This window comes from Manihot esculenta, chromosome 18, assembly GCF_001659605.2.
Source record: "Manihot esculenta cultivar AM560-2 chromosome 18, M.esculenta_v8, whole genome shotgun sequence".
Lineage (NCBI taxonomy): Eukaryota > Viridiplantae > Streptophyta > Magnoliopsida > Malpighiales > Euphorbiaceae > Manihot > Manihot esculenta.
The window spans coordinates 7,027,335-7,049,179 of NC_035178.2; the positions used below are offsets into that span (position 1 = coordinate 7,027,335).

Consider the following 21,845-nt stretch of genomic DNA (forward strand, 5'->3'; position numbering starts at 1 on the left):
CCCATTCCAAAGTTAATGCCTTTTCAAATTTCACAATATATTTAAAAAAAAAAAAAAACAAATATTTCATTTCTTGGAATTTCTTTTGTCCTTTTCCCATTCAGAATTACTTGCCTTTTTAAAAACTTTGTAGATATCCTTTCTTTTAATTTTAAGGAACATTTAATCCACCATTACCATAAATCTACAGTCATTAAATGTATAATTAATCATAATTAGAATTAATTGTTCCTATTTTCTTATTCAGAAAGTTACCCTAATCCATACCCATTTTGGATAAATGTTAAAATCAAATGAAAAGAGAGGTAATCACATTGTCCAAATTAATAAAAATTGGTGGGCCATACTCATGATAATCTACACTTACATATGATTATATATATATAAAAAAATCTCTACAGCATATATAGACACATGTATATATTTCTCCATTATAGCAACAATTTTTCTCTCCCTTGAAGGTTTAGTCTCTTCTTTAATTCTCTGTGGAACTGCAAGCCATGAATGGGTATAGAGAAGACAATTGCTGCTGCTATTTCCATCCTAAAGAGTCTGTTATAGGAGTTTGTCCTCTATGCTTAAATGAGAAGCTTCTTGTATTGGCTGCAAAGCAAGGCCAAGTTTCATCATCAAGATCACACCAAGCTTTTTCTACCAGGAAGCCTTCCATCAGCCTCTCTAAGATCTTTGCTTTAGGTTCTCTCCTCAACCGCCTCGAATTTCGCCATTGGAAGTCTGATAATAACTCTGATAAATCTGATGCCTCCACCAGCCCTGAAGGTATGTGTTGCTGCTTCTTGCTTTAATAATTTGCAAGACTTCTGCAGTTCTTGTCTGCAGAATTATTGTTTGTGTAATGACAAAAGTAGAGTCAAACTTCTGCTTCTCTCTGCAGAACCAAAGGTGCATATGGCAGATGGAGATGAAAGAATCTTATTCTCTCTTCTCTTTCTTTTTTTTCTTTTCCTTCTTAGTTAATTAAGAAACTTCAACTTAGCAGGTAATTTAGATCATGAAACTAGCAATTTGGGGACTAATTCCTACATGGGTTAATTATCATTTCTTCATAAAATGCAAGTGTAATTACTAGTAATGCATTATTGTCATGGAGAAAGACTTTAAAATTTGAAATTTGAATTAAGGAGGTTAAGATGAGTGGTTCAATATTTTTCTATAAGTTCCAGTGGTCATATTTCTACTGATTCGGTGCGAATTGAATTTAGGTTTGAATTCGATAGATATGATTATATTAATTAATAAATTAATTAAACATGTTAATGACTTTAATTTGTTTGATAATCTGATATTAAGACTATATTATTCATTTGCAGAGTCCTTTATATCAATAAAGTTTGAAGAGAATGGAGCAGCCTCATGGGAAAAGGGCAATAAGGTCAGTGTAGAGCAAAGCAGCAAGTCTTGGAACCATGATTTGAATAGAGAAAACAAGGATGCCAAACAAGGCAAAGACACTAAGGAGACAATGAGCGTGATAGAGCATTCAAAGCCGCGTGGGTCGCTTAGGTGGAGAAAAAGGATTGGTCATCTATTCCAAGTCATCAGATGGAAGAGGTCTAACAGAGGAAACAATGTGTGCCACGTGGGAACCAAGGTGGAAGGAGTCAAGGTGAGGAAAGGGTGGATAAGGACACTGACAAAGAGAAGGACCAAAGAATAAAAGAAAGAAGAAAAGAATTTGCGGAGAAAATGACATTATCATTTTCCTCCCTCTCTCTCGCTTTGGACTGTAAAGTTCTGTATTATTGTGATATACAAGTCAAATTGCTTTACTTCTTTCATTATCACTCTCTACTTCCTACCTACAAAAGAGCTTGCCTTTCAGATTTTTCATTTTCTTTCTTCTCATGAGAATTAAGACAAAAATTTTAACATCTCATATTTATAAAAATATAATTATTTAGAGACTCTCCTAGCCTTTAAGAAATAGTGATAAAACTGCAGAAGCCCATGTTAGGTGCACATTAAAAGTGGGAAACAATGCTGCATAATGAACAAAGGGCCCTAATGCACAGTGTTGGGAACTTGTCTTATAGTTGTCTTGTCTATGTAGGAACATAATATCTCTTGCTTCTTCTTCTAATGGGATTGTAAACTTCCATCAAATTGTAGATTACATGTTTGATGAAATGACAAAATAAGGCTTCATTTTTATTATCAACGTAAGGCCCTTTTCTTTTACTGTTTTGTTGTTTAGTGCCCTTCACTAGTATATATGTAAGGTAGTGCCCCATTTGAAAGCTAGCTAGCCCTTGAGCCTCAGGACCATTTTTTTCTATAGGACCACAGTGAATATTGTTAAGAAAAAGGCTCATATAGAGTAGGCGAAAATGACAAGACATTAATCTTTCTATCTAACTCCATCAATAACAGTACAAGAAGAAGATGGTGCAGATCTAATATTTGTAACTAAGAATATATGCCCTGCAGAAAATTGCTATTTCCACTTCTCCATTTGAATGTCACATTCATCAATTGTTTATTTCATAATATAAATAAAAATATCAATTGGGTATTGATTGGCACAAGTAACTAATTAGCATGATGCAAATTTGAAAGTTGGGGTAATGTGAGCATGTGAATGTAAATGGGGTTTGAGTATAAAAGAAGTTGAGAATGAGAAAAGGAGTAAGGACCCCTAACTCTGTCATCCACCAAAAAAGGAGGGAAAGGAAAGCTTTAATTTCTTTAGTTTTAAGATAAAAGGGATTGTAGGTTATAGGAGATGTGCAAAATTAAGTCAAACAACTTTTGGGAGACACATTGCTTTGTCACTCACAAGTCACAACTCATAAAGATGGCAAAACTCCTATCCACATATCAAAAGTATTCCATTAATAATGGCATTTTAGACTATGGACACTTTGATGGGCACACCCCCCACAACAGAGCATTTGCCCTCTCTGATTTCACACATGAAACCTACCTTTTCTACCCGAATCCACATCAATTGAAGTTAAAATTTAGATGAGGATGTAGTTCTAACCTACTCTTATTTATTCTTATATACCCTGCAGTTCGCTTTTTTAATTTCTTTCTAGTAAACTTTTAAGCTAAACAATTTACATTATTATTTTCTCTTATAGTTATCACTTAGTCTTAATTGATAAATTACACAATGAAATTTTTTTATTTTTTCTAAAAAGTAGAACATATCCCATTAAAAAGATCAAGTTTAGAAAATAAATTTTGAATCCCATAAAACTTAGAAAACCAAAATAACGCCCAAGGCCAAGCCCAGCTTATGGAAAGGAGAAGCCAGTAGAAACTATTGTTGCTCCCTCCATCGTTTTCACTATTCGGTGAGCACCACCTATTCAAATGCCACGACTGAAAAAAAAACATACTAAAAAATCAAAAAACAAAAGGGATAAAAAATGACGGCCTAAAAAATATCAACAACTCCATCCATAAGGAACAAAGAACCTCCAATCGAAGTAAAAACCTCACTAGTAAATATTACAACACGAATGAAGCCCAAAAGCTAGAGCATCTACCATTAAGGCAGCAGATCCGGATGGAAAAATAACATGAAATAACTAGTGTTAAATTTTACAATAGATTTAGACCAAATTTAACTTTTATTATCAACGTCCGATACGATAACTTTTCAGAAAGTAAATTTTGAAACACACCACTTTTTAAAAATGTGATGAGAGTCGCAAATCTATTACAAAGTTTGATATGAAAATTTTATCATTTAGATAGTTAATTTTGCATTTTAATTATTTTTTTAAATATTTTGGATATTTTTATAATTTTATATATTAAAATTTTGTTTTTATTATAAATAGTCTCTCTTGATACTCACTTTTCAATTTTTGAGAAATTTCAATAAAATTTTTCATTTTCTATCATGTTTTTTCTCTTATTTCGTCATAATCAAACGGTAAAATGTGGAATCTTTACAGATTATAAGAGTTTGCAGTACATCTTGAATAAAAAAAAATTGAATCTGAGGCAAAAAAGATGATAGCAACTCGTAGCAAGTCTACTATGCATCCTGTGTACTGATAAAATCCTATACATGAACATATATTTTCATAAAAATTTTAAACTTATCTTATACCAAGCTCGACCTGAATCCTAACGCTAGTAGCGGTCCAGTTTCGGGATCGTTACACAAACGATATTAATTAAAATTTCTAACGGAGTCTAAATAATTTTTTTATCAAAAAAGGTACATACAATTATAAACTTTGGACAAGGGAAAAAGAAAATTAAGTCAGCCTGAATAAAGCAGCCCTATATATGTTGAGCCTCGCCTCACTTGCAATCAAACTCAAAAAATTTAAAACCTAAATATTTTTAAAATAAGTTGATACAGAATTTTAAACTTAATATTTCATCCGTTTTCATTTTGAAAATACAAGAATATTCATTATATTATTGCGAAATTAACTAAAACATGATGTTGCTTTGTATTATATGTCAAAAATTTGTGCATAATTGACATATGAAGAAGGTATTAGTGTATATATATATATATATATATATAAATATATTTTAAGTAAAGGAAACTTGTTTTTAGCTTCTTCAACTCATTAATTGATGTGACCTCTGCTTCTCGAAGCAAAAAAGAAATTATGATAAAAATTGCTACATAGTGTTACAGACATGAACTACATGTGAAGAAGAAGAAGAAGAAGAGGAGAAGTGGGATTGTCGGTAGCAAAGTTATAGGTAGTTGAATCGCTATCGTTGGACAATTCCTAGTTTGTAGGGATGTGATAAAAAAAATTCTCCATGCATTCAGGTCTGTAATTTTATTTTATTTTTTTTTAAATATTTCCTTTTAGCATAATGGATTTTATACATAAGGAGACAGAGAGAGAGAATAGGGGTTCCGGGGGACACTATAAAACCTTCTGCATGTGAAAATTGATCCGATTAGACATTTTTCTTTATTATCTGCTGACTAAAACTCTTCTCTCTTCACACTCTGTCATAGAAAAGCTGAGGCATTATCTGCCATAATTATCTATGGATATATATTCCGTTGTTATTATTATTATTATAATTGTAAGTAAATTTCAATAATTTTAAGAAAATTATACAGAAATTAATTTCCTTGTTTATTAAATTTATACTTTGGCATCAATGAATTTTAAAATTTGATAAACTATGCTAATAAAATTAACTCAACAGGAAAAACAGAAATTGTATTTCTGACCAGAAATGATGTCAAAATGCAATATTATTAAACCTCATACATGACATACTTAAAGGAACAGGTGGTTGAGAAAATGCTCCACTTGAAATTTGATCAAACACAAACTTGTTGGCTGCCTCAGTATAATGAATCCCATCCCAATTGACTCGAACCCATGGCCGATCACACGACCCCACAACTACTTCACTTCCATTCACCACAATTTTAGCTCCACATCCTGCATTATTGCTGTAGTTGTACATTCCTCCGTACCCACAACATGCCATTAATGGAAGCTCAAACCCTACATTTCAAACCCAAATTAATCTAATTTAATCCCAAATAATTAAGATTAATATTTCATGTTTTTGGGTTTTTACCATATTTTATGGGTGTGGTGTATAAAGAATACTTGACAGAATAGACATCGACGTATATGAATGCAGCCCAAGGATAATTCTTCCTGAGATGAACTATGGACTCATTCAGCTTTGCATTAAAGTATTGAGCTAATTCATTGTAAGGTTTTGCACAGCCTGCATCGTCCTTTTCTGATGGAAAATTAGCTAAAATATAAGGAAGACAGCCAATTGGTCCTGTGTTGTGAATCCAAAATGTTCTGCCTCCCAAGTTGTAGATACTCTTCATCAAACACCCACCATTAATAATATAATCTCAATTAAAAAAACTTAATTATCAATCTAATAAGTAGAAGAATAAAATTAAATTTTCAGTATATAATACCTGGATGTTTTCTGAGAACCTGTTCACAACATCTGGAACAGATGCATTCACTTCCTCAATTGTCAAATTGCTCAACAATGCATTTCCAATATCATTTTGACCAATATCAAACGTGTACAAAGCCTTGGGAAAAATTTCTTCCTTGGGCATCAATGTTGCAAACACACCACCTTATTAAAGATAAAGACTAACTATAACAGTTTTATCTATTTGTAACTTGAGTTATAGCTGTATACTTATCTTGTATTTAGTTAGTGATAAGGGTTAGAGTTGTGATAAGGTTTAGAGTTATGATAAGGTTTATAGTTGTTTGAGATAATATTTGTTATTCATATAATCTGTATCAAACTCAACCACTGGTATATACTATATAAATGTATTCTATACAGAAATACAAATACATAGAATTCTCAATATCATAAATCTTCTATATGGTATCAGAGCCGCAATTTGCTCTCACGAGTTTTCTGATCCAATTTTCTTTTAATTAATGGCTTCGTCATCCAATACCGTCATTCAATTAAATGCTCCAACGCATTTTCCAATTAAACTTACTCCGGAGAATTTTCCTGTTTGGAGAAAACAGATCCAATCAACCTTAATTGGTCTTGATTTACTTGATTTTATTGATGGTTCACGGGTTGCACCATCACAATTTCTTTCTGAAAAAGACAAAACAGCCAACCCAGCTTTCGCCTTATGGTTTCGACAAGATCAAATTTTGATCAGTGCTCTTTTAGGAAGTTGTTCCGATACTATTCAACCCTTGATTTCTTCAGCCAATACTGCCAAAGAAGCATGGGATCGGCTTCACCAGAGTTTTGCTAATGTTTCTCGTTCTAGAATTCTGTCCTTAAAAACTAAATTAGCACAGAACTCTAAGGGAACCAAACCGATTGCTATTTTTCTCAATGAGATGAGGGCTATTGCAGATGAGCTTGCTCTTACCCAGAATTCGGTGAGTGATGATGACTTAATTGTTTATATTATCACGCGATTGGGAGATGATTACAGTCCCATAGTTGCTGCGTTAAAAGTTCGTGAAACCCCAATAACCTTTTCTGATCTCTTTGAAAAACTTACTGATCATGAACGATCCCTACAAGAAAAAGATTCCACAACTGTTTCAGCTACGTCACAAGTGATTGCTACTGTCAATTACACTCAACGTTCTGGAGGGCGTTCACACAATCAGAATGGCAATTATAATCGATCTCCACAAAACTCCAATTATTCTGGAAATCGACGTGGTGGTCGTGGTTTTTACTCTAGTGGTCTTGGTCGAGGTTCTTATCGACCTGATGTGGTATGTCAATTTTGTGAATATACTGGGCATACTACTGCTGAATGTCGCAAATTGGCTCGCTTTCTTAAGGAGAATAATATGTCTTTGAAGACTGATACCTCGCATTCTTCAGCACCGATACCTGCAGTTAATGTTACTTCTTCTATGGCTGCTTCTTCTCCACAACAATGGTTGTTTGATAGCGGAGCTTCTCATCATGTTGTGTCGAATCCAGCTTCTTTGCAAAGCTATTCTGACTATGGAGGTCCTGAGGAAGTACAACTTGGTGATGGTAAAACGCTTGCTGTATCACATACTGGTTTTGTGCAAATTTCTACTTACTCTAAGAATTTATCATTGCCTAATGTGTTATGCGTGCCTAATCTGCGCAAGAATTTGGTCTCAATTGCTAAGTTATGTCGCACTAATCATGTTTCTGTGGAATTTTTTCCATCTTATTTTGTTGTGAAGGATCTGTACATGGGGGCGTCTCTACTACGGGGAGAGAACATTGATGATATCTACTGTGCAAATTTTTCCAGAGTTAATTCTCAACGTTCTCAGCTGAATGTTACTACTCGGTGTCTGTCTTTGCTTTCTGAATGGCATCACAAGCTTGGTCATCCCAACAATAAAGTCCTTTTGTTAGTACTTCGAAATATTGGTCTTCAGTCTATGTCTAAATATGTTTCTAGTTTTCATTGTACTTCCTGCTCTATGAGCAAGAGTCATAAATTACCGTTTTTTGAGAATTCTCTTGTTAGTAATAAGCCTTTGCAACTTGTTTATTCCGATGTTTGGGGTCCTACACAAAAATCTATTGATGGCTATGCATATTACGTTACATTTATTGATCACTATTCTAAGTATGTTTGGCTATATCCCATGAAGCAGAAATCTGATACTCATGATTTGTTTATCCACTTTCAGCAATTGGTTGAAAATTATTTTCACACTAGAATTGTTTCTGTGTTCTCTGATAATGGTGGGGAGTATCAAAAGCTTAAGAATCATTTTTTGTCTTGTGGTATTTCACATTATACAACACCTCCACATACGCCAGAGCATAATGGTACTGCTGAACGTCGTCATCGCTCAATAGTTGAAACAGGTCTTGCTATGTTACAATTTTCGTCTTTACCTTCTAATTATTGGTCTCATGCTTTTCAGGCTGCTGTTTATTTGCTCAATCGGTTGTCTTCGTCCGCTATTTCGTTTCAAACACCTTTCTCTAGATTGTTTGGTATGCCTCATAGTTTTAAGAGATTGAAATCTTTTGGTTGCCTTTGTTTTCCATGGCTAAGGCCATATAATAATTCTAAACTTCAGTGTCGTTCATTGCCTTGTATTTTTCTTGGATATTCTCCAACTCAATCTGCATACAAATGTTACGATCCAAAGGCTAATCGTTTGTATTTGTCTCGTCATGTTCAATTTGTTGAGCATATTTTTCCATCTGAAACTTGCACTAGTTCTCATCAATTTACAGATTATTTTCGAGATGCTTCTTGTACAGGTTCGGCACAACAACCAAATCCATCACCTGTTGCACCAACTGCAGTTGCTTCGGTTCCATTGGCAATTTCTATTCCAAGTGATTCTGATTTGTTGGTTTCAAGTACTGGTTCCGAATCTATTACAGCATTATCAGCAGAATCTGATCAATCTACCATGCCATTAATTAGTACTGAGACTCAACAAGTTGACCCTTTGATGACTGAATCTTCTACTACTGATTTAGATTTGCCACTACCGATTGTTTCACAAGACTCAGTTCCAGCTCTTGTACAACGGCAGCAGCGACAAAGGAAGCCTAACTCAAAGTATTTTAATTCTTCTTTTGTTAATCTTACAACTAAATATCCTTTACCGGATACACTCGAGCCAAGAACAGTGAAACAAGCTATGGCCAGTTCACTTTGGCGGCAGGCGATGGATTCAGAGTACAATGCTCTTTTGAAAAATAAAACTTGGGAGCTGGTTCCGAGAGACAAACATCATCTTATTAGTTGCAAATGGGAGTTTCGGATTAAGCGTAAACCGGATGGTACTATTGATAAGTACAAGGCACGTTTGGTTGCCAAAGGATTTCTTCAGGAACCTGGGCGTGATTATTTTGAGACATTTAGTCCGGTTACAAAACCGGTTACAATTCGGGTAGTTCTTACTCTTGCAATTTCTAAAGGATGGCAGTTAAGGCAATTGGATGTAAATAATGCCTTTTTACATGGCACACTTTATGAAGATGTCTACATGCAGCAACCTCCAGGATATGTGCAACCTGAGTTTCCTGATTATGTTTGCAAACTGAAGAAGTCTCTTTATGGTTTGAAACAGGCTCCACGAGCTTGGTATCTTGAACTTACTTCTTTTTTGCTCAAACTTGGTTTTCGCAAATCAAATGCTGATGCGTCCTTGTTTATTTTTTCCTCCAATGGGATTATTGCATATTTTCTAGTATATGTTGACGATATTGTACTTACAGGTAATAACAATCATTTTCTGCATACCTGTGTACAGAAGCTATCTGCTCAGTTCTCTGTCAAAGATTTGGGAATATTAAATTATTTTTTGGGGGTTGAAGTGATTTCTACAGCTGCAGGATTATTTCTTTCGCAACATCGACATATTGCTGATTTGTTAGACCGATTTGATATGGCTGGAGCTAAAGAGGTGAATACTCCTATGTCTACAGGAGACAAGCTCATCTTAAATGATGGTTCTAGTTCGACTGATTCCACCGTATATCGCCAAATTGTTGGATCTCTTCAATATTTGGCAATTACGCGTCCTGATGTTTCTTTTGCAGTGAATCGGCTGTCACAATTTATGCATGCACCGACGCAAACTCATCTTCAAGCACTGAAACGTGTTTTGCGATATCTTAAAGGAACCATACATTATGGCTTATTTCTCAATCAAAATTCCACTCATACTCTGTCTGCCTTCTCTGATTCTGATTGGGGTGGTGTCCTTGATAATGGGCGGTCTACAACAGCTTATGTTCTATATCTTGGTTCTAATATTATATCCTGGAAATCTAGTCGCCAAAAGACTGTCTCCCGATCTTCTACAGAGGCTGAGTACAAAGCCTTAGCCAATGCTGCAGCAGAGGTATTTTGGGTTCAAAGTTTATTACAAGATTTGGGAGTACCAATATCACAACCACCAGTCCTTCATTGTGATAATCTTGGTGCGACTTACTTCTGCGCCAATCCAATCTATCATACTAGGATGAAGCATCTTGCATTGGATTACCATTTTGTTCGCGAGAAAATTAATGCTGGACAGTTAAGGGTTCTTCACATAAGTTCAAAAGATCAAGTTGCTGATGTGCTTACAAAGGCTTTGGGAAGAACTCAGTTTTGTTACTTTAGAACCAAGATTGGAGTCTCCGATGGCGCCTCAATCTTGCGGGGGCGTATTAAAGATAAAGACTAACTATAACAGTTTTATCTATTTGTAACTTGAGTTATAGCTGTATACTTATCTTGTATTTAGTTAGTGATAAGGGTTAGAGTTGTGATAAGGTTTAGAGTTATGATAAGGTTTATAGTTGGTTGAGATAATATTTGTTATTCATATAATCTGTATCAAACTCAACCACTGGTATATACTATATAAATGTATTCTATACAGAAATACAAATACATAGAATTCTCAATATCATAAATCTTCTATACACCTTTCATGCAAATAATTTGAAGCTTTATCAGAAAAACTTACATAAACCAGATTGATCATGGACTTCCACCGCCAAATGAAGTTTAGACTTAGAAACTAGGAAATAATGATTATGTACCTTGCTTCCTTATCAATTGTGATTTGAGTTTGAATTGCAAGAATTGCAGAAGCTGCACGTCTAGAGAGAATGGACTAGATATCCCATGAGGTATAATGCTAGTTGGTATTCTGATTGTGGATCCTCCTGCTGCAAAATTCGCACCATGGCTGAAGTTTGTCCCCATGGAATTAAGATATGCACTCAGATAGGGATGATTCAAACTCTAGGCTGATGGTTTATTCAAAACTTCAATTTCTCAGTAAGTGAAAATCACGTACACTCAATCATAATAATAAATAATTAATTAAAAATAATAATAAAATTACCCGTAAAATCTATAATCAGTCTTCCATCAGAATACCTCTCTGGAGTCATCTGAGCATAAGTCTCTCCATAAGGAGGGTTAGGGGGAAGGAAGGCAGCCGGCATTGCACCGGTATCGGAATTCGAGTCACCGAAGTTAAAGATGGCCGGAAACTCACAGCTTTTCAGAGCAAAAATAGGGTTCAAAATGGTAGCAAAAGCGATAAAAAGAAAGCAAAAAGAGAGATTAGTGCCAGAAAACTCCATTCTAATTAGCAAAATTGAGATAATGAAAGTGGTGGTGAAGGATATGTTTGATTTATATTCACACTCGATGCTTAACCGCTAAGAATTAGCACCAAAGTATCACGCATTTTAAAAGAAACAAATTATTATTATTATTATTATTTAATTTTGGTAAACAGAAATAACTTCATTCTTAAGCTTTACCCAACAGGCCCACTCCTTATCTTTATATACAAGGGACTGGTTTTCCCTTTTACTCGACATCTCAAAAATCGCCGCACCATACCAAAAATATCTCACCACTCAAATTCAGCTGTCAATGGACGCCAGTCGAGAAGCTGACATCTCTGTGTTGCCTGAAGGTTGCATATCAGACGTGCTGTCGTTTACGACTCCTGGCGACGCCTGCACTTTGTCCACCGTCTCTTCTCTGTTCAACAATGCCGCCTGTAAAGTTTAGCTAAGATTGAGATGAAAAATGTAGAGTATATGTTATTTAGATCTGATAAAAGTCATGTATATATACACATCTGGAAAACTAATTCCTAACAAACTGATCTTTCTAGAGTTTTCTTGAATTTCCTGGACTTTCTGGAGTAAATTACAACAGGTTATGAAACGGCGCCGTTTTGGCTTTTTCTATACGGCGCCGTTTTTGCTTCTGAATTAATTCTGTCTTTGGCTGTGCTTGATTCTCCTCTGCGACGTCGTTTGGGGCAGTACATCGTTTGGGGCAGTACATAATATCTCTTCACGCCCCCCGCAAGATAGAGTTGCCCTAATTTTTAGGGAAACTCATCTTGGATAGAAGAGTCTGGAACTGCGACGCTCCTAAGGGTTTCGTGAAGAGATCGGCGATCTGTTGCCGTGAGGGTACGTGCACCGTGGAAATGAGGCCTCTGGTGATCTGCTCGCGGACGATATGGCAGTCGATGTCCAGGTGCTTCGTGCGTTCATGAAAAACCGGGTTGGCCGCGATATGCTGAGCCGCTTGGTTGTCGCAGTGAAGCGGTATAGGAAGTTGTGGATCGGCGTGAAATTCTTTCATCAGGTAAGTGATCCACTTGAGCTCGCACACTGTGAGAGCCATGCTTCTGTACTCAGCTTCTGCTGAGGACTTGCTAACCGTGGTCTGTTTTTTTGTTTTCCAGGATATTAAGGATGGTCCGAGGAATATGCAGAACCCGGTGAGAGATTTCCGGGTCATCGGACAAGAAGCCCAGTCAGCATCGGAGAAAGCTCGGAGCTTGAGATCGTTCTGAGCTGGGAAAAATAACCCTCTTGTTGGACAACTCTTCAGATAGCGAAGCACGTGAAGTGCGGCGTTCCAGTGTGGTTGACGCGGCTGTTGCATGAACTGGCTGAGGTGCTGTGTCGCGTAGGAGATGTCTGGCCTGGTAACTCCGAGGTAGAGTAACCTACCTATTAACCTCCTGTATTTATCTGGTTCAGTCAAAAGAGGTCCTGTTGTGTTGTCAAGTTTGAGTCGTTGTGGTAGTGGGTTGTCAGAAAATTTGGCTTGCATATAACCTGTGTCTTGTATAATGTCTAATAGATATTTCTTTTGGTGAAGAAATAATCCAGTCTCAGAACATGCGATCTGTAATCCCAGAAAGTATTTGACATGTCCCAGATCTTTGATTGTGAAAGCTTTATCAAGGTGAGATTTCATTTCTGTTATATCTTTTTCTGATTGACCTGCTAGAAGAATATCATCAACGTAAACTAACAATGTTAAAAATCTGCCTTCCTTTGTTCTTGTGAACAGGCAGTGATCAAAGGGTGATTGTTTGAAACCAAATTGGTTTAAGCACTGGGTAAGCTCCTTATTCCACATTCTTCCTGCTTGTTTTAGCCCGTAAATGCTTTTTATGAGTTTGCACACTTGTCCTGGTTGAGCTTTGTCATAGCCTTCCGGGGGCATCATGTATAAATCTTCTTCTATATGCCCATGTAGGTATGCATTATTTACATCAAGTTGATGTATAGGCCAGTTCTTGGCAGTAGCAATTGCCATGAACATTCTTACAGTAACCAATTTGGCTACTGGAGAAAAATTATCAGTATAATCAATTCCAAGTAATTGATTAAATCCCTTGGCCACTAGCCTGGCCTTGAATCTGTCAACTGAGCCGTCTGGCTTGTATTTTATTCTGAAAACCCATTTGGAAGCAATGGCTCTTTTTCCTTTGGGCAGAGTTGTTAAATACCAAGTATTATTGGTATCTAAGGCTGTTAGTTCATCTTGCATGGCTTGCACCCAATTGCTATCCTCCTTGGCTTGTGAATAGGACTTAGGTTCACAGTTTATAGACACATTTGCCACAAAACGCAAATAATGGGGGGTAAAAATAGGTTCAGAGGTAAAACAGGGGTAGTTATAGGGAGAATTACCTGTGGTGTTGTTGGGGAATGCACCAGGATTGATAGGACATATAGAGGTTGCCACAAAGTCATTTAGCCATCTTGGTCTTGTAGGTAGCCTTGTGCTTCTCCTTGTGTGTGTAGAAGCTCCTTCTTCTGAAATTTCTGGGGCTGGTTCAAGATTGTCAGGAATTTCTCCTTCATCTTCAGTAGATATTTCTCTTCTGTCTTCAGTTGCAGAATCCTCAGTGTACTGTTCAGTCTCTTCTGTTATTCTTAAAGATTCATGGGGAGGGTTAATATCTGTATGAGGTGACATTGGCATGGTTGGACTTGAGTCAGATTCGGGTATTGTATTTGGTAATACTGTTTTATGTGGGTCATGGGTGTCAGGTTGTGATCTGAATGGGAATATGTCTTCATGGAAGATCACATCTCTGGAAACAATGATTTTGTTTAGGTCTATGGCATAGATTTTGTAGGCCTTCATTCCTGGAACATATCCAAGGAATACTCCTTTAAAGGCTCTTTCTTCAAATTTTGTCTTGTGGGGTAAAGTATTGGTTGCAAAGCATAGGCATCCAAAGGTTTTGAGAAAGTTTATATTGGGTTTTTCCTTGTGCAAACTAGCATAAGGTGTTTCCCAATTAAGTACAGGGCTTGGTAATCTGTTGATGATATAGGTGGCAGTGAGTATGGATTCTCCCCAGAATCTTTTTGGTAGTTTTGACTGAAACATTAGAGCTCTTGCAACTTGTAATAGGTGTTTGTGCTTTCTTTCAACTACCCCATTCTGTTGTGGGGTGTATGGGCATGATTTCTGATGAATAATGCCCTTTTCCTTCAGCCACTTGCTACAATCTTGGTTCACAAACTCTGTCCCATTGTCTGATCTTAAGTTCTTGACTGACTTATGAAATTGATTGTTCACCATAGCTATGAATTCCTTTAACACAGCAGATACTGATTGTTTTTGCTGTAGTAAATATGTCCATGTAGCTCTAGTGTAATCGTCAACTATGGTTAATACATATCTTGCATTTGATACTGAAACTATTGAATATGGGCCCCAGAGATCCACATGAATTAGCTCAAATTGCGATGTAGATGTAATCTTGCTCTTATTAAAACTCAATCTTTGTTGTTTTGCAATAGGGCAGATGGTGCATACATGAGAATCACATTCATTGGCTTTTATTACATTTAGATGCAACAATTTGCTTTTTGATGCATGACCTAATCTTCTGTGCCATACTTCGTAGTTGCTTTGAAGTTGTTGAGATGCCAATGCTGTGCCAATTGTCTTTATTCTGCTGTCTTGATGGCTAAATGATTCTTTATTTAGTCTATATAATCCTTGGTGCATTCTCCCAACAGCCAATGGGTGTTTAGTCACTAGGTCCTGCAAGATGCATTGATTATGGTAGAATTGTACAGATATTTTGTTAGTTTGGGTGATTTGGCTAACAGACAATAAATTGTATTTAAATGTGGGCATATATAGCACATCTAGCAATTGCATATTCTGGTTTAAAGGCACTGTACCAATTTTGGTGATATTTTTCATGCTACCATCGGGTAGGGTCACTACACTAGGTTTATTTAGAGTTCTGTGGTTTGAAAAAAGAGATAGGTCATTGCACATGTGAGCTGTGGCACCTGTATCTATAATCCACTCTCCTATAGTTCTATTTTCATAAACCTTAAAGTAGCAAGAAGATGTCATACCTGCAAACCCAGTATAGTTCACACAATTTGCATCATTGCTGCCGGCTGTGCTCTGGCCATGATTCTTCATGTATTTGATCATCTCCTGCATCAGTGACTCTATGTTCCAATCAACTTTGCCTTGAGTGTAATCATCATTGCTTTCTAGAGGTGTTTCAAACACATGAGCTGCAACATTTTCTTTTCCTTTGTTTTTCTTCAATTTGAGTTCATTGAACCAATCTGGATATCCATTGAGCTTGAAACATGTTTCCCTCACATGGCCTGTAGTTTTGCAGTAAGAACAGGTTCTGTCATCCCTTTTTTTGAATTGATTTTTCCATGTTTTGCCTTTGTTGATCCCTGAAGTGTTTGCTGTCATTGCACTGTTCCCAGCTTCATCATTTTGTGTCTCCCTCTGTTTTTCAATTCTCAAAATCATAGAATATGCTTTGTTTACACTAGGCAGTGGCTCCATTATGAGAATTTGATTTCTCACATGGTCATAAGACTCATTTAAGCCCATCAAGAATTGCATTAATTTGTGTTTGCCTTCTATCTCAGCAAATAACTTTGCTACACCACATTCACATACTAGAATTGGCTCTAAACATGCATATTCATCCCATAATTTTTTTAATTTTGTGTAATACATCATAATGTTGTTGTTTGCTTGACTGGCATTGCTAATTTCTTTCATTAATTGGTACATCAGGGGGCCATTACTGTCTCCAAATCTTTCTTTTAATTTTTCCCATAATTCATAAGCATTTATGGCATATAGAAAAGCCTCAGCCAATTCTTTTGAAAGAGCATTCAAGATCCAGGACATTACCATATTATCTGCTTTCTGCCATTCCTCATAGTTTCTGTCATCTTGATCTGGCATCTTGCATTTGCCATTTATGAATCCTAGTTTGTCCTTTGCTTTCAAAGCAATGACCATTGATCTGCTCCATGTCAGGTAGTTGTTGCCATTTAATGGAGAGCTGACGAGGATCATGCTGGGAGAATCAGAGTTCAGCAACTTCATCATCTTGTCGTCTTTCTCTTCTTTTCCTGGTGTGTTTCCCTCAGTGATTTCTGTCATTATGCTTGTTGAACAGGCTGTGTGGCTTGAGAAAGTAAGAGGAAAATTTCTCAGATCGAGATCTGAGTTTGTTGAGGTAGTTTACACAGGGCAGTAGTTTGCTCTGATACCATGTAAAGTTTAGCTAAGATTGAGATGAAAAATGTAGAGCATATGTTATTTAGATCTGATAAAAGTCATGTATATATACACATCTGGAAAACTAATTCCTAACAAACTGATCTTTCTAGAGTTTTCTTGAATTTCCTGGACTTTCTGGAGTAAATTATAACAGGTTATGAAACGGCGCCGTTTTGGCTTTTTCTATACGGCGCCGTTTTTGCTTCTGAATTAATTCTGTCTTTGGCTGTGCTTGATTCTCCTCTGCGACGTCGTTTGGGGCAGTACATCGTTTGGGGCAGTACATAATATCTCTTCACCGCCCAATCCGACACCGTCTAGGAGAGGTTCCTGCCTGCTGATTTTCGCTCTATTATCAAGTTTAGAAAATAAATTTTGAGTCCCATAAAACTTAACGCCCAAGGCCAAGCCCAGCTTATGGAAAGGAGAAGCCAGTAGAAACTATTGTTGCTCCCTCCATCGTTTTCACTATTCGGTGAGCACCACCTATTCAAATGCCACGACTGAAAAAAAAACATACTAAAAAATCAAAAAACAAAAGGGATAAAAAATGACGGCCTAAAAAATATCAACAACTCCATCCATAAGGAACAAAGAACCTCCAATCAAAGTAAAAACCTCACTAGTAAATATTACAACACGAATGAAGCCCAAAAGCTAGAGCATCTACCATTAAGGCAGCAGATCCGGATGGAAAAATAACATGAAATAACTAGTGTTAAATTTTACAATAGATTTAGACCAAATTTAACTTTTATTATCAACGTCTGATAGAGACTCACGATAACTTTTCAGAAAGTAAATTTTGAAACACACGACTTTTTAAAAATGTGATGAGAGTCCGCAAATCTATTACAAAGTTTGATATGAAAATTTTATCATTTAGATAGTTAATTTTGCATTTTAATTATTTTTTAAATATTTTGGATATTTTTATAATTTTATATATTAAAATTTTATTTTTATTATAAATAGTCTCTCTTGATACTCACTTTTCAATTTTTGAGAAATTTCAATAAAATTTTTCATTTTCTATCATATTTTTTCTCTTATTTCGTCATAATCAAACGGTAAAATGTGGAATCTTTACAGATTATAAGAGTTTGCAGTACATCTCGAATAAAAAAAAATTGAATCTGAGGCAAAAAAGATGGATAGCAACTCGTAGCAAGTCTACTATGCATCCTGTGTACTGATAAAATCCTATACATGAACATATATTTTCATAAAAATTTTAAACTTATCTTATACCAAGCTCGACCTGAATCCTAACGCTAGTAGCGGTCCAGTTTCGGGATCGTTACACAAACGATATTAATTAAAATTTCTAACGGAGTCTAAATAATTTTTTTATCAAAAAAGGTACATACAATTATAAACTTTGGACAAGGGAAAAAGGAGATTAAGTCAGCCTGAATAAAGCAGCCCTATATATGTTGAGCCTCGCCTCACTTGCAATCAAACTCAAAAAATTTAAAACCTAAATATTTTTAAAATAAGTTGATACAAAATTTTAAACTTAATATTTCATCCGTTTTCATTTTGAAAATACAAGAATATTCATTATATTATTCCGAAATTAACTAAAACATGATGTTGCTTTGTATTATATGTCAAAAATTTGTGCATAATTGACATATGAAGAAGGTATTAGTGTATATATATATATATATATATAAATATATTTTAAGTAAAGGAAACTTGTTTTTAGCTTCTTCAACTCATTAATTGATGTGACCTCTGCTTCTCGAAGCAAAAAAGAAATTATGATAAAAATTGCTACATAGTGTTACAGACATGAACTACATGTGAAGAAGAAGAAGAAGAGGAGAAGTGGGATTGTCGGTAGCAAATTTATAGGTAGTTGAATCGCTATCGTGGGACAATTCCTAGTTTGTAGGGATGTGATAAAAAAAAGTCTCCATGCATTCAGGTATGTAATTTTATTTTATTTTTTTTTAAATATTTCCTTTTAGCATAATGGATTTTATACATAAGGAGACATAGAGAGAGAGAATAGGGGTTCCGGAGGACACTATAAAACCTTCTGCATGTGAAAATTGATCCGATTAGACATTTTTCTTTATTATCTGCTGACTAAAACTCTTCTCTCTTCACACTCTGTCATAGACAAGCTGAGGCATTATCTGCCATAATTATCTATGGATATATATTCCGTTGTTATTATTATTATTATAATTGTAAGTAAATTTCAATAATTTTAAGAAAATTATACAGAAATTAATTTCCTTGTTTATTAAATTTATACTTTGGCATCAATGAATTTTAAAATTTGATAAACTATGCTAATAAAATTAACTCAACAGGAAAAACAGAAATTGTATTTCTGACCAGAAATGATGTCAAAATGCAATATTATTAAACCTCATACATGACATACTTAAAGGAACAGGTGGTTGAGAAAATGCTCCACTTGAAATTTGATCAAACACAAACTTGTTGGCTGCCTCAGTATAATGAATCCCATCCCAATTGACTCGAACCCATGGCCGATCACACGACCCCACAACTACTTCACTTCCATTCACCACAATTTTAGCTCCACATCCTGCATTATTGCTGTAGTTGTACATTCCTCCGTACCCACAACATGCCATTAATGGAAGCTCAAACCCTACATTTCAAACCCAAATTAATCTAATTTAATCCCAAATAATTAAGATTAATATTTCATGTTTTTGGGTTTTTACCATATTTTATGGGTGTGGTGTATAAAGAATACTTGACAGAATAGACATCGACGTATATGAATGCAGCCCAAGGATAATTCTTCCTGAGATGAACTATGGACTCATTCAGCTTTGCATTAAAGTATTGAGCTAATTCATTGTAAGGTTTTGCACAGCCTGCATCGTCCTTTTCTGATGGAAAATTAGCTAAAATATAAGGAAGACAGCCAATTGGTCCTGTGTTGTGAATCCAAAATGTTCTGCCTCCCAAGTTGTAGATACTCTTCATCAAACACCCACCATTAATAATATAATCTCAATTAAAAAAACTTAATTATCAATCTAATAAGTAGAAGAATAAAATTAAATTTTCAGTATATAATACCTGGATGTTTTCTGAGAACCTGTTCACAACATCTGGAACAGATGCATTCACTTCCTCAATTGTCAAACTGCTCAACAATGCATTTCCAATATCATTTTGACCAATATCAAACGTGTACAAAGCCTTGGGAAAAATTTCTTCCTTGGGCATCAATGTTGCAAACACACCACCTTTCATGCAAATAATTTGAAGCTTTATCAGAAAAACTTACATAAACCAGATTGATCATGGACTTCCACCGCCAAATGAAGTTTAGACTTAGAAACTAGGAAATAATGATCATGTACCTTGCTTCCTTATCAATTGTGATTTGAGTTTGAATTGCAAGAATTGCAGAAGCTGCACGTCTAGAGAGAATGGACTAGATATCCCATGAGGTATAATGCTAGTTGGTATTCTGATTGTGGATCCTCCTGCTGCAAAATTCGCACCATGGCTGAAGTTTGTCCCCATGGAATTAAGATATGCACTCAGATAGGGATGATTCAAACTCTGGGCTGATGGTTTATTCAAAACTTCAATTTCTCAGTAAGTGAAAATCACGTACACTCAATCATAATAATAAATAATTAATTAAAAATAATAATAAAATTACCCGTAAAATCTATAATCAGTCTTCCATCAGAATACCTCTCTGGAGTCATCTGAACATAAGTCTTTCCATAAGGAGGGTTAGGGGGAAGGAAGGCAGCCGGCATTGCACCGGTATCGGAATTCGAGTCACCGAAGTTAAAGATGGCCGGAAACTCACAGCTTTTCAGAGCAAAAATAGGGTTCAAAATGGTAGCAAAAGCGATAAAAAGAAAGCAAAAAGAGAGATTAGTGCCAGAAAACTCCATTCTAATTAGCAAAATTGAGATAATGAAAGTGGTGGTGAAGGATATGTTTGATTTATATTCACACTCGATGCTTAACCGCTAAGAATTAGCACCAAAGTATCACGCATTTTAAAAGAAACAAATTATTATTATTATTATTATTTAATTTTGGTAAACAGAAATAACTTCATTCTTAAGCTTTACCCAACAGGCCCACTCCTTATCTTTATATACAAGGGACTGGTTTTCCCTTTTACTCGACATCTCAAAAATCGCCGCACCATACCAAAAATATCTCACCACTCAAATTCAGCTGTCAATGGACGCTAGTCGAGAAGCTGACATCTCTGTGTTGCCTGAAGGTTGCATATCAGACGTGCTGTCGTTTACGACTCCTGGCGATGCCTGCACTTTGTCCACCGTCTCTTCTCTGTTCAACAATGCCGCCCAATCCGACACCGTCTGGGAGAGGTTCCTGCCTGCTGATTTTCGCTCTATTATCAAGTTTAGAAAATAAATTTTGAGTCCCATAAAACTTAACGCCCAAGGCCAAGCCCAGCTTATGGAAAGGAGAAGCCAGTAGAAACTATTGTTGCTCCCTCCATCGTTTTCACTATTCGGTGAGCACCACCTATTCAAATGCCACGACTGAAAAAAAAACATACTAAAAAATCAAAAAACAAAAGGGATAAAAAATGACGGCCTAAAAAATATCAACAACTCCATCCATAAGGAACAAAGAACCTCCAATCGAAGTAAAAACCTCACTAGTAAATATTACAACACGAATGAAGCCCAAAAGCTAGAGCATCTACCATTAAGGCAGCAGATCCGGATGGAAAAATAACATGAAATAACTAGTGTTAAATTTTACAATAGATTTAGACCAAATTTAACTTTTATTATCAACGTCCGATACGATAACTTTTCAGAAAGTAAATTTTGAAACACACCACTTTTTAAAAATGTGATGAGAGTCGCAAATCTATTACAAAGTTTGATATGAAAATTTTATCATTTAGATAGTTAATTTTGCATTTTAATTATTTTTTTAAATATTTTGGATATTTTTATAATTTTATATATTAAAATTTTGTTTTTATTATAAATAGTCTCTCTTGATACTCACTTTTCAATTT

The 21,845-nt window shown here is 35.6% G+C and overlaps 2 protein-coding genes and 1 pseudogene across 3 annotated transcripts; 1 reads left to right on the plus strand and 2 right to left on the minus strand.

Annotated features, from left to right (window-relative positions):
• Positions 1-403: 403 nt before the first annotated feature.
• LOC110606155 lies at positions 404-1,799 on the plus strand. The gene is made up of 2 exons (XM_021744918.2): positions 404-780; positions 1,332-1,799. The coding sequence occupies exons 1-2, from the start codon at positions 501-503 to the stop codon at positions 1,676-1,678; spliced, it is 627 nt and encodes a 208-aa protein (XP_021600610.2). The 5' UTR covers positions 404-500; the 3' UTR covers positions 1,679-1,799.
• A 3,355-nt stretch (positions 1,800-5,154) lies between these two features.
• On the minus strand, positions 5,155-11,829 carry LOC122722360 (annotated as a pseudogene).
• Positions 11,830-19,128: 7,299 nt separating this feature from the next.
• Positions 19,129-21,479, minus strand: LOC122722373 (esterase-like). Of its 2 annotated transcripts, XM_043953003.1 has the most exons (6): positions 21,007-21,479; positions 20,484-20,641; positions 20,176-20,385; positions 19,889-20,058; positions 19,525-19,786; positions 19,129-19,448 (listed from the first exon to the last, which is right to left on the minus strand). In XM_043953003.1, the coding sequence occupies exons 2-6, from the start codon at positions 20,584-20,586 to the stop codon at positions 19,177-19,179; spliced, it is 1,017 nt and encodes a 338-aa protein (XP_043808938.1). In that variant the 5' UTR covers positions 20,587-20,641; positions 21,007-21,479; the 3' UTR covers positions 19,129-19,176. The 2 variants fall into 2 exon arrangements, with proteins under 2 accessions (XP_043808938.1, XP_043808937.1); XM_043953002.1 differs by lacking the exon at positions 21,007-21,479 and having other exon boundaries at positions 20,484-20,951.
• Between the last annotated feature and the right edge of the window lie 366 nt (positions 21,480-21,845).